Source organism: Ischnura elegans, chromosome 9, assembly GCF_921293095.1.
Source record: "Ischnura elegans chromosome 9, ioIscEleg1.1, whole genome shotgun sequence".
NCBI lineage: Eukaryota > Metazoa > Arthropoda > Insecta > Odonata > Coenagrionidae > Ischnura > Ischnura elegans.
Window position 1 is genome coordinate 44358904 of NC_060254.1, and position 13716 is coordinate 44372619.

General features: G+C 38.5%; 1 protein-coding gene across 1 annotated transcript in view; it reads left to right on the forward strand.

Moving 5' to 3' along the window:
* LOC124165654 (metabotropic glutamate receptor 1-like) overlaps window positions 1-12826 on the forward strand; it is a 396224-nt gene extending 383398 nt beyond the window's left edge. Inside the window, exons 14-15 of the mRNA XM_046543129.1 lie at window positions 8309-8391; window positions 11114-12826. Of these exons, the coding sequence (XP_046399085.1) occupies window positions 8309-8391; window positions 11114-11553 (523 nt within the window). The 3' untranslated portion in view covers window positions 11554-12826. The remainder of the gene's footprint in view (window positions 1-8308; window positions 8392-11113) is intronic.
* The last annotated feature ends 890 nt before the right edge of the window (window positions 12827-13716 follow it).

Genomic DNA, 13716 nt, shown 5'->3' on the forward strand with positions numbered 1-13716 from the left:
AACTGCGATCACGTTGCGAACTCTGCCTTATGTCACAATACTACATTTGTTCTGGCCCGACAAACAGTGCATCCCATGTTTTAGGTATGTCATCAATCCGGGGTACGTTCGAAGGAATTATTGGTATTGTGTTTGAATAACTTGGTGAAATCCATTGCACTGCCAGTTTAGCAGATTCGTAATTCCTTTTTTTTTTGGAAAAAAAGAGATAATGCCCACTGCTGTGTGATTCTTGTTCTTGTATTAATATTTGATCTTGTAAATTTCTATTCAAAATAAAATTCTTGGTGAAATCAAATGGACCGCCGGGGAAGTAGAGTTTTAAAACCTACCTATCGTGGGAATTAGAGAAAATTCATTTTGTTCCGAATCTGGTAAATCTGGGATCTGGTCTTGAAATCTGGTTAAAAAAAAGACTATGCTAACTGCTGTGTGATTCAAATTTTTTCGTATTAAAATACCTTTTTTCACATTTCAATACGAAATGTAATGATTTTTTAAAATTCCCACAACTTTCGTTCTGAACTCCCACCTACTTAGATTTCGTGGGCATCTACGCCTTTTTTCCTCTGTGACGATTAGTTTTTAACGGAGTTAGAGATTATATGCACTAAATAAAATAGATATCAGTGGATACTTCGTAATTTAGTGCACGCTCTATAAAGCCTTGCTAGTGTGGTTACCCGTAACCGTTGTATACGTAAATTCAAGATTCAAAGTATCTTTTTAATACCAAATAACCAGAATTGAAATATTTGTTCACTTTGCTCGAGATTGAATATCCGTGTTAGCCTATGACTTTCATATTTTTGTTACTCGCTCTCGCTCGCTGAGAGGGCTCTGCCCCCCTAACTCCCTCGGAAAATCCTACGGTATTATTTTGTCCCTCTGGCAGTTCTTACAATTTTTGTCTGCCGTTGTTCCACCTACTTAAATTAAATCGTAGGAATATCAAACAATTCTTGGCGTCCAGCCATTCTGACTGTTTCAAAGTGTGGACTAATAGCTGCCACAATGACTTTGATACCGTTAATAAGCTTCAACGCGATATTAAAATTCTACATTACCATCGATTTTTAACCCTAAAATTCCGCCAAAAAGTAGATCCATAGAGGCAGTTGGCAACTCTGTCAGAAATATAAAATAGAAAATTTAGTGTTTCAACATTTTTCCTAAGGGTTCCAAATGATCGTAGATGGCCATGAGAATAAAGATTCCACACTAATTTATTTAAATGAACACCCGGTTTCGATAATGTCACTACGTGTCGAAACCGGGTCGGTGTTCATTTAAATAAAATAGTGAGGAAGTTTACCTTTTGTTGTTTATTCTCATGGATATCAAACATTTCCACCAAATATCGACGGATACTGTAACTAATGATTGTAGATGGGGTATTTTTTGTCGTTTCTCTTCTTGTTCGCCCCAAACATTTGTATGTATCATTCATTGATTGATTGGAAGTAGGTTTTACAGTATAGTGTTCACAGCAAACGTTCAACTAGTTAGTAATCCTATCTTTTAAGGAGCAGTCTCAAAAATCTTCCCGTGTTATTTCAATTTTTTCATCCTATGCTCTAATGTTACTCGAAAGGAAAAGGAAAGGTTACAAGAAAATTCTCGGCGCCGTAAATCCAACGAAGTAACTTTTTTTCATTAGAGGCCAATAAAATGTAAACTATCCACTCTGTGCAAACAAAATTATATATGTAGACGAAGAAAGAAGACAAAATAGACTACTGAAAATTTCAAAATGATCCATCGGAATGGAAAAATTTTACATCACTTTTAAAACCACGAGCGCCGCTAAGGCGCAGCGAATCCATATGAGGGTTAAGTAAACACAGATTTTTAGTGGTTTTTAAGCATTAATCAATCACTTTTTACCAGGTTTTAGAACTATGTTGGCCGATAAAATGTTTAAAACTAAATGAAAAAAAAATTTAAAAATTGCAGTTAAATAAGTCGTGAGTAAAATTAGTATCTCCTACTATCCTTTAACGGTTTTTCCTCTTCGTCGCTCCCTCTGGGAAGAGCAATTTTAGCACCTTTCTTCCTTTCATCTTTTCCTAAGCTCTTGACCGCCACATGAGCAAGAAGGAAAGAGCCTCTATTCCACTGTCCTCTTATAATATCTCTCCTGAGATACACCCACACGCAGAGGCTGGCACTACCTTTTTTCGACCAGTTCAACCTCCTTCAAAAAGCGTGCCCTTCCTTTTTTGGGCAACCACCCATTCACCCTTGGGGAAGAAATTGCTTTGCTAGGTTACGGAAAAAAACCCTTCGCGTGAATCACTCGTCGGGAAGGGTAAGAAAAATCTCCTCAACCATCTTACGAGGACAGATGAGGGCACTGTGCTGACCACTGTGGATTTCACGGAGATATGCGCAAGTCATCCAGTAAGTCTATCAATGAGTAAATTTAGTGGATTTTCAGTCCTTTTATTCTAAAAAAATTTGCTTTGGCTTTGGTAAACAGTAGTCAGGCTAGAAAATTCAAGACTACAAAAGTGATCAAAAATGTCTTCGTGACAAACACGCTAATTCAGTTGAACAATATCACGAGAATATTTCAACGAGAATAATGGGAGAAGGTTGCTTATTCCTCATGGTTTACAATCACAGTTTGTTCTTTTTGATTTCTTTTCGACATAAAACCTTTCCAAAAGCTGAATTTGCTTGTAAGCGATATCAATGCATATACTTCACATTATGACAGAAGCTACAATATTAATAGCTTGAATCCATAACTGAAGTAAACGTTATTTTCCTATTCAGGAAAATAATCTGATGCTCATCATGAAGGAGATAAAAGAAGAAAAAAATTATGGCTTATTTGAGGGACTATCGTTATTTCGAAAATTTTCTTCTTGGAATTTTTACACTATTAAATTCGTTAACGTTTTTGAGTGGTTAAAGGGAAGCATAGTAAATGAAGTCCTTAATCCCAAAACTCGTCTCAAATGTTTGGAATATAATATTGAGGAGGATGTTTTACTTGAATTACAAAAGCAAAGCATTACCGATCTTTCCATTCATTATGGTTGCTTTAGAATCTGTGTGAGGTTTTGGAAGCAGTATTGGACTTGCATGCACATATTTTGCTGGAATCGAATCCAAATGTTTAATATTAAGAGCAGTCTAAGATACTGAAATGAATATGAAAGTTAAATCACCTATTTACGATTCATATGCGATATATATAAGGCAAATCAAGGAAGTAGTTAGAAACGGGGGAAGATTTTCTCCGGCATTACAGCGTCAGTTGCCATATACCATTTCTTCGTCCTAATTTCTAAGAGATTTCATCAAAAGCCCAATAAGCGATACTAAAACATCGGACATACATCAGGAAAAGAATTTTTTACGTCCCACCCTAATTCCAATTCAAAGTTAGAAGTGGTTAGAACAGTACGAAGTAGTTAGGCTAGTCAGTCGCAATGACTGGCATTCGCTCTTACAAGTTTACATATCACTGTAGCAACGTTAAAGTGAATTTCCTGGAAACTCACTCTCAGGAAAGTTAAAAATTTGGAGCTACTTCAACTATAACTCTGTTGGAGCATTATTATTATTTTAATTTCCCGCAGATTCATTTCGAAATTGATTTTTTTAGTTTGATTTTATATGCGTAGCAAATTTCATGAGTTATTTTCAGTTTTGTTTACATATGTTAAATGTATCTGACATAATTCTTAAATAATATGGCTCAGAGGAAGAGATTTTTTACGAGCGGTAACTTAGTTTAGTTCTTAAAGGACTAATTACAGAAATCGTAGAGGAAACGTAGTGAACGGGTTGAAATTAAGATGCCTCTAATGATGTCAATTTATTTATGAAAAATTGACTTATTTTGAAAGAGTAATGTAGATGAGATTAAACATTGTAAAAGAATTTGTCTACTTCCACACTTCTTTATTTTTACCCACCCAGGTTTCGGCACATGCTGACAATTTCCTTGAAAATGGCATTCTGTGTTCAATTCATTATGTTGTATATTACCGAATTACGCCGGAAAAGGTATCTTTTATAGCATAGATGAGGGTAAACCGAGGTTATAAAGAACTACAATGAAAGAAATTAATCCTTTAAACTGGTCTAACGTATTTTTTTATTTCTACCCTAAACTCTTGCTCATATAAACTCACCAAGAAGTTTTAAATAATATAAGTAGTACACCTGAAGCATGTTTATTTTATATAGATCTCATTCTTAATCTTTTTCCTCGCACAAGGATTTCCCATCACTTTTTTCTTATTAATTTTTCCGACCATGAGCGCTTGACTCCGTCCGTTCCAGTTTATATATTCAACAGAGCGTCTCCGAGATGTTGAGAGGAAGAGATTGCACGTGTGCCCGTGAGCAAGGAGAGGAAAATATGCATGTGGTAGCGTGAGCTCGTGCTATGTCCCCCAAGTTAAAAAAAGAAGATGGACGTATATGCGCCACGAAAGCGTCAAACGTATATTTTTCCTGGAACTTCATGTAGTGGAAAGGAGTCTTAATCCCTAGATGAAACGTAGCATCAGAATATGCGTATCCGATGGTCATAATGAACAAAATATTTACGGTAAAAATTCGGGTTTATGAAACTTCATGTTATAAAGAGATATATGATGGAGAAAGAAAATTTCTTGGATTACTTAAACAGAGCTACACTTGAATGGTTAAATCACGTACGAAAGTCATCTAAATAAGTACATTCACGTGTTTATTCCATGAAAAATCTATATGAAACAACATCACCCAACATTATTCAAATAGATTTTAATGATTATTTCCACTTTGGAATTATATTGCGCAACAAAGTAAAAAACTCCGAAACTAATGACAACGTGAAGTGTCGGATTCAACTTCATTCCTGTTGGTAAGGATCAGTGGCGTAACTATGGGAGGGAATAGATTACCTCCCCCGCAAAAACCTCAGAGAAATAAAAATAAATAATAATAAACTAACGTTATACACCCCAGGCCATCCCATTCCCCCCAAAGCATATTCTTAGTTACGCCACTGGTCAGGATACATAACATGTGCAAAGCTTTTAACAATGCCATTTATTTGGCAAAGTTAAATGTGTGACCATTTCACTTATATACTAGAACTTACTTTTCACGCAGTATACAGGTATGGGACCGCTGTAATCGCAGGTAACACATGCGTTTATTTTTTAATATCACATAAATATGCAAAATATTGATTATAACGCCGCGTTCAGCTGCCAATGGAATAAAGAGTATTCTATATTGGGGGCACAGCAATAATGATTGAAAAAGAAATAGCGAAAATAACCGTGTGGCCCTGAAAATTATTGCTCGAACTATCATCAAGATTTGTGATAAGTATCGTTCATAATGTTCTTCAGAGGGACAGTGAAACCGTTCGCGTGAGTCAATTTCAATGTTCCATGCTACTTTTCATTGGATTTCGGCTATTTATGTGCCAGGGACGAGTGTTTTCCCCAGTCATTATTCGTGATTCAATCTATATAGCCGTGGTAGATCATCTTCGACTGGTCGACATCATTACATGACTCTTCGATGAAACCTGGACTTGTAATAAATTGTGAAAATGAATTTAACAATTTTTATCTCTAAATTTAACTTTGAAAACCCAGAAAGTTTGAGCTGTGGCCGTATAATTTTGGAACAAGAATTTTCCGTCACGTAGTATTTACATATCAAATCGACCGCATGCATAATTATCATAAAAAAATTTGATGATGGCAGTTAGATGCAATAAAAAGTTGATTTGAAATGGGATAAAGTTCGGATTTTATGATAAGTGATAATTTTAGCTATATATAATGTAAATTTGTAATAATATCATTTTTTGACAAAGCCTCATCGTTGACTGAAGTTATTTGAGAATTTTACATGTTTTCCCTCGAGTTTAACAGTGAAATCCCACAAAGTCAAGCGTGTTACCATTTCATTTGTGAACTAGAATTCTCTTTTTCACACAGTGTCCAGGTATGTAACCAATGCAACCGCACGTACCACACACAGTTTTGATTTTTCAAAAAAATTTCACCATTCCTATAATGGGAGTGAGAGACCTCGAAACGTTGGTTTGAATAAAAAAAAGAAACTAAGATGAATTGCAGCTTTTAGAGGATTTAGAACGTCACCTCTTGTCCGGCCTTGCTTCGACCGCGTTCTCGCCCCGTCGTGATTATTTTGTTTTTTCATTTTTAATCACGCCATCTGAAAAGGAAGTACACCGGAAGGTGTCGACACGAGGAACCCGCGCTTTCCTGCACCCTGCTATATGCGACGCCCACGGACGGCAAGGCCAACCGTGCCCCAATCCCTCGGACTATACCCCCCCTCAACATCTCCCTCATAACTTCCGCTAGACCATCGTCATATTTTCGGTTCGTCGAAATTATTCCTCGGTCTCGTCCCTACGGCTTCCGTACCCCCTCTTCATTTACTCCCGTTTCAGTGACACGTCTTTTTTTTATTTTAATTCAGTACCGAGACAGCATCAGGAGGATTGAGAGATTTTTGTCCGTAACGGGGAGACTTGAATCACCGAAGGAATAGAGATGCTGCCCCCATCCTTCGCCCTGTGCCCTGTTTTCACTACGTTCTTTTGCGACTCAGAGTAATAGTAAAAGATAAAATTGACGTTTCTGCGCAGTAACCTTCGAGAATCCAACGCTAAAGAGTGTTATAATTTAAAAGAGAGATGGCAAGTTTTCCACAAATTTATTTAATAATGTACGACGCGTTTTGACCGTTAGGCCAAAGGAAAATGCACACATGCCATGCCAATTTTCAAGGAAAATGCACACATTTTAAGAAACAAAAAACATGCAAAACAACAAAACTTGTAAACAACAAAGTACGCATTGTACTTGGTAATAGCCTGACGGTTCAAAGGCGTCATGCGTGATAAATTCGTGGAAAAATTGCCATCTCTCTTTTACATTAAATTAGGATATCATTCCACTTCATCTCACCTGCCTCAGTTACTTTTATGCTAAAGAGTGTGTTAAGTGCTGGATTCAGCTTCCGTTTCAAGATCTACATTACCACATGATATTATTGCTATACATTAGTTGATATCGGCAGGGACGCAGCCAGGAATTAAGGCTGGAGGGGTTTAGGTGCACTAATACCGGGGTGTGAGGTGGTATGGAATACCCACTAGGATAAGCGATAGGTGCGAGATTATTAAATTGCGGAATTTAAAGATAAACGGTTCAAAATGGTGAGTTTTACGGCTTTCTGAGGGATATTTTATTAATCCTTATACTATTCTATTCTATTAGTAATATCAATTCAATTAAGTAAAATGGCTTAAACTTAAAAATTTCTCTGAGCTCTGGTGGGGGAGGGGTTTAACCCCCAAAACCCCCCCTTGCTGCGCCACTGGATATCGGTGCATACGGAATGGATGGATGAATCATTGCTATTGTTAAGCATGTAAAAGGAAGGCAGTTTTATTATTGTAGGAAGGAATTATAAAGAAATATTATTTTGTTTTGAAATAAAAGGTAGATGCACTTTTCCAAAATTATTTTATACGAACGACGCAACTACATTTCATTTCAATATTTCAAACTGCCGCTATACCACACCTAAATCGATTGGACTTATTATTTTTTCATTAAGAGGGAATCCAGCGTTGCTCATGAGAAATATTATACCTCTTTGCACATTAAATAAGGAATGATAAATTAAAAGTCCATTAGGTGAATGAAGATGTTAAAAATTTCGTGATCAATATGTTGTCAACTAATAAAACTTTTGGGTTAATCTTCCCCAATCTTGTAAATTCTTCCCCTCTGCCGGGGACCTCTTCAGAACATTAGTCCTGAAGAGGTCCCCGGCTGAGGTAACCACTTTTAAGCCACAGGACGTGGGATATCCCAAAATTTTAATTTATCAATTTCATCAGATGAAATTATTTGCCTAAGTAATCAATCGGAAATAAACTTTTGGTGTGCACCAATATTTTGTGAAATTTAGCGTTGCGGTGATTTTTTAAAAATAAATTATTCTCAAAATTTGAAGAAGCCATTTTGAATAGGTTCTCAACATTTCCATGAGGAAGTGATCTATGGTAAAATATCTACTGCTACTGCTCATAGTGACTCTTTCCAGAGAGTTTTCCTGCATATTAAAAATCCCACTCCTATAGCCCTGGAATGACGAGAAATATAAAAATGCTCTTACTCTGAAATGCGTGTTAGTAATTGCAATTCTTCTAGTGTAATTTTGCACATCCAACTTTCATTTAAACCGGTGATATTTTCCTTCATTAAATATTATTTTCTGATTTTATTCCTGGCTTTAGTGGTGAAATTCGCCGTACCACACCCTACTCCACCTTGCAGAAGTGCTCCGCTGGATCGGATTGCTTCGCAGCTGTTAATCAAGGTAAGCTTTGATTCACAATCGCTTTACAAAAGAAAAATTTCTGTATTATCTCCATATCCTCACAAGGGGAGATACCCATTGGTCATCATCAGGCGGCGTTCAAACTTCGCAGTGTGGGAGAAAATTAAATTTTAAGGTGTATGCGGTTTGTTGAAATAAAAGGTGGTTGTATTTTTCCTAAATTATTTATTGCCCACGACGCGTTGCAGCTCATAAAGCCATCATCTGGTACAAGTCTTTTGCATCAATTTCCACAAATATTTAATGCGTACGACACATTAAATAATTGAGGAAAGTGAAACTACCTTTTATTTCAATATGTCGAACTTCCTCTATATCACGCAGGAATCAGTTGAACTTGCGGTTTGCAGTAAGGTATATTTCCGGGTTTTATCAGTGTTGCCATCTTGATGGCGACGTTTCACCTAATTTGCTGTAGGCGTCCTCAGGCCAGGCTTAAGTGTTCAGACGAGGCTGAGGTGGCCTGTGGACGACTGCAGCGCAGTAGGTAAAACGTTGCCATCAAAATTACAGCGCGGTTGGAACCCGGAAATCCACACTACTGCGAACCTGAACGCCTTAAAAACCTACATCAGAAAGTTGTAAGTGGTTTGTTCTGGCGTCCAATGGGCCTTAGTTTCGAGATATTATCAGTAGAACTTACTGGTAAAACCCCTAGATTTTGTGCAACTCAAGATAAGACTATATGGCAATATAGCCACATGTGCGCTCTTCATCGAGCCTAGCAGCGGAAAAAGAATTTCCGTACCTGTGGATGGGGCTATATTGGCTTTATACATATGTATTGTGGTTTGTATAAATCAAGGCGATTTATTAGATCATTCTATTCATTGTATCTCGAAAACTAATGCCCACGGAACGCTTGAGCAGTACCACTTATCCCCTAATATTTCATTTGCTATCACACTGCGAAGATTTAACGTGAAGTGGAGGTGTCTCTTAGGTACCGCCACTTGTAAGTGGAAATGTCTCTCAATTTTCATGCTACAGAAATATTTGGTCTTACGTGTCGATTTCTAGTTAAAATGGTCAAGACAATCTACAAAAAGCAAGGGAAATATCATATTTATTTTTTCTAGTCAAATCTGAGTTAGAATTTATTCACGATTAATTCCATAACACATTTTCTAGCTGGGAAAAGTTTTCCTTACAATTCAAAGGAATAATTTCCCGATAACCACCAAAAACTCTCGTGATAATTGAACTGCTGGGAAAGTCTTCATCATTATCAAACAAAGAAGAAAGTATTCCACCGTAAATGAGAATTGGGTAAAAGGTTTCATTTCATCAAGGTTTTAGAAAGCAGCACTATCATTTCATCAATAGTTCTTAGGTATGCATATTTTTTTTAAATATATTAAAAGATACCTCACAGCCCTGAGGACGATGGCCGAGTCGGAGATCGAAACTTCGGCAGTTATGCAGTTCCTGACCCGGTGGCGATCCCGAGAACATTTTACAAAATAAAAAATACCTGTTCAGAAGGTTCGATCATGGATGATAAATCATCAATATTTAAAGCAAATTATCGATATCACGGTATTATCGAAGAAATAATGGTTCTGCCTGCCAATAAACTGATAAAATTAAACCTTTTTGCACCATTCTGCTCACATTCGGTGGTATTTTTTTTTCTTCGCTTGATATTGATGCAGCAGTGTAATGATCACGAGAGATTTTTGCAGTTATCGAAACATGAAGATGAAGTGGGTATATAAACATCTACCTGTTCAATTTATTATGCATCTGCCTCATAATCAGATTCTAATAAAAAAAACTATAGTTACATGTTGTTTACGACATATCATGTGTCAAACTATTTTTGTACCCAGAAATGGCATGTTTCATCCTGAAAGGTATGCTTTTTCTACTCACGCGCGAAATGCGCGTTGTTAGATCGCACGGCGCAATTAATAGAAACACCGTTACGTATATGGCGCTTCTTAAATAAAAATTCTAAGGTGAAAATGATATCAGCATCGGAACATGGTGCAATGGGGTCGCGTGACTACAAAGCGTTCAGGTAACGCAGGCTTCGTTACTCGTGTTCGTACTCGATAATGGTAAAATTGTCATATCCTTACGCGAGTAACTCGTAACTCATTACCCTTCCATGGAAGCACCATCGTCGCAGGGAAAGACTTGATTAACTAAATTTCATGGACATTCTAGTGAGGAGAAAAAGTGAAGAAACAAAGTTTTTACTATTATTATCATATAAGGAACACAGCGTCGATGTGAATATACAATTATAAAAGCGTTTTTCTTTCAGCATGATTTTCTATGTATTTGGTTGTCTCCGCCTGTACTCCGATCGATTTTAACAGCTAAGCATCATTTTCAAGACTCCCGATCCTCTGTAAATAACTCTAAATCGTTGAAATCGATGGGGGTACTTAAAAATCTATGTGGAAAGGAATAGCGTATCCAGGATTTTGAAGTGGGGGTTTACCGGAGACTTCGGGGCTCTTCCGGAGTTTATGGAAAACATCCCAGGGGAAAGGGGTTGTAAACCGGAAAACCTCCCCCCCCCCGTGGCTGCGTCTCTGATGGAAAGCGAAAAGTTATTTCATATGCCATGTTCAATAAATGCGAGAAGTCACCATTTGTTTTGAAAGACGCGAAACTCTTCGCTACCTCCATAAATGTAATCCCGAAATTTAACACAACCTTCCCCATTTGGATTTTTCCTCCGTTGTAGGTCGAGTGGAGCAGCGGACCCTATCGTGCCAAACAAGTGAAGAGCTCCTCGCGCAACTCCTGGAAGAGGTTAAGGCTCGGAACCGGCAGCGTTCCCGAGGAGACAGCCCCTTCTCGCCCCCGGAGGAGGAGGTCGAGGGCAACGACCACGAGGGCGACGTGGAGGACGGGGGCGGGAGCCCAGGGGACAGCAACGGGGGGCAGAGGGGCAAGCGGAGGCGGAAGAAGCGGGGAGACCGCCCCTCAGGGCAGTGGTCCGAACTGAGCCCCAAAGCACTGCTCTTGGTCATGCAGGACCCCACGGCGCACATAGTGGAGGAGAGCGCCAGTGACGGTGATGGTGGCGGAAGTGGAAAGCTCAAGCAGATCACCATTAGCCTCGGTGGAGGTCCGCCCCCTTCCCTCGTCGGGACATCGTGGAAGCAGGACAGCTCACTGTGAAACGTTAGCTTTTTGTTCTCGGCGCCGTCAAATGACACCAAAGAATATGCCAAAAAACTCAATGTTTTTCTTCCAGTCATTAATATATATATTATAGGTCAAAAACTTTTAATCGGGTTCAATATCCGGTCATAACAAGCAGGATTTAAGGATCCTGTCTCGTTCTTCACTGCCACCCCCATTATAGGTGTATTTGGGCATCATAGAGCAGTTTCCATTATATTATCAGTGCTGGGTACAATGCATTTAGTTACTGAACCTGTTTAATTACAAGTGGATTAATATGTTGCTCTGCTGGGTTTTGGATTTGCATATGGGCAATATCACTGAAGCATTGGCGCAGTCTAGCTATGTGGGAGTCAGGATTAATGTCAGCCTGTACTGCTTTCAGCATGTGATGGTGATCTTACTTATTTTATTTAGGACTGTGCTTCCCATTCAATAGTCTGTGGACCACATATCCATTTTTGGTTGCAGGCACATACAATTTGCCAATAGCTTATGATTGAATCAGATAAGGCCAATGTCTTCGGCTTTTAATTCTATATTTTTACTAAAATAACCGTTTCACTCAGTTCCCTCTGAATTTGGTCATGGAAAAGGCGCTGAAGAGTGATTAAGACTGCTATGAGATGTGATGAGGATAGGAGGTGATCATAAATGCATCAACCTCTAAACAAATCCCTGAATATTTTTCTGGCACCAACTTTTTCCTTGTCAAAAACTGTGTTGGATTCATTTGGGGGTAGTTGCCTTAATGGGTTTTAACTTCACTTAAATTGGTGCCCCTAAAACATTTTGGGTAGTTTTCAACCCCTTGACCTTCCGCCACCACTGACCTTGGCCTTGCATGATATATTGTATCATTATCATAATTTGACAACATTCTTAGGATTGGTTTAATACAGCTCTCCTTTTCATTGTGACATATGTATTCCCTTTGACATCCTTTATAATCTGTCCAATGTCCATTTGGGGCCATCCCTTGTTCTTCTTCTGTTCCACTTGTCCTTCTGCTACTGTTTTCATCAGGCCAGCCTGTCTCATAATGTGGTGAACTAATTTGTCCCATCTGCTCCTTAAGGCTATATTCTATACCTCCATCAATGAATCTTAAACCATATTGGGATCTGTGGGAGTTCCACTACAGGTGATTCCAGGGATCATAAGGGCTATGTTGGATGTTCCAGCCCTATGAGTGCAACCAATAGGGTGGTTTCCTTTTATTTTTTATTGCCTAAATCGGAAGATTATTACTCCTGGAGTACGAATTTCATGCTTTTAGATTTTTAAATGATGATATCTATTTTTCGCGATTAAATGAAAAGTGAAAATTTTCAAGCGCGCGAAAATGGGACGGCCCTAGTATGAATGCTGGGAAAACCCCAGTTGACGTCATTCTGGTTCCCGCTGTCGCTGTGTGAGGTGTCCTTGGGGGAGGGTATGTGCTTCGCTGCGATGCAGGCTGCTAGCAGGTAGCAGAGTACCCTGCTAACAGGTAGCGTATGGCTTAAATATGGATTATTAATACCTTATCAAACGAAGGAAACTTTCCAACTATAGGCAGTTTTAATAGGTGATTATTAAGGCATGTTTCCCTGAGCTCTGTGCCTCATCCATGCATTGGTAATCTCAGACGATGTAAAACTCTTATCTACTCGTATAGAAATGTCCCTGTGACGTCACGTGAAGTGGCATCAGATGGGCGCCAATCTGGTCTTTTTCAAATGCGGTTAAAATTGACCATTGCCATTCGTCTAAACTGGGATTTGTAAAACCACATTATTTGCATATTATGAATCCACTAATGGTGGGTAACGAATAGCAATCAATGCCTTTCGTTTTCTTTGATGAAGGAAACTACCCTGTTATGAGAAAATGGTGAATGTTAGGTGAACAGTGCTAATGCCACTAGAACACTGTTAGATGATGCCCAAATAAGCCTCATTCTTTCCCCTCTACTTGGAATGATTTCAAACTTTTCTTATTTCCATGTCTGTTGTTGGTGTCACTGTACAAAAAATGACTCAAACTGACATCAGCAGCAGGCAGATAGGCCAGCTCTCTTTACGACTCATGCTACTCTCTCATCCCACTTCCAAACAAGAAAAATGCTTAATGAGGAATCCCTATAGTGTGTGGAAAAACCTCTTAATCCTAGTC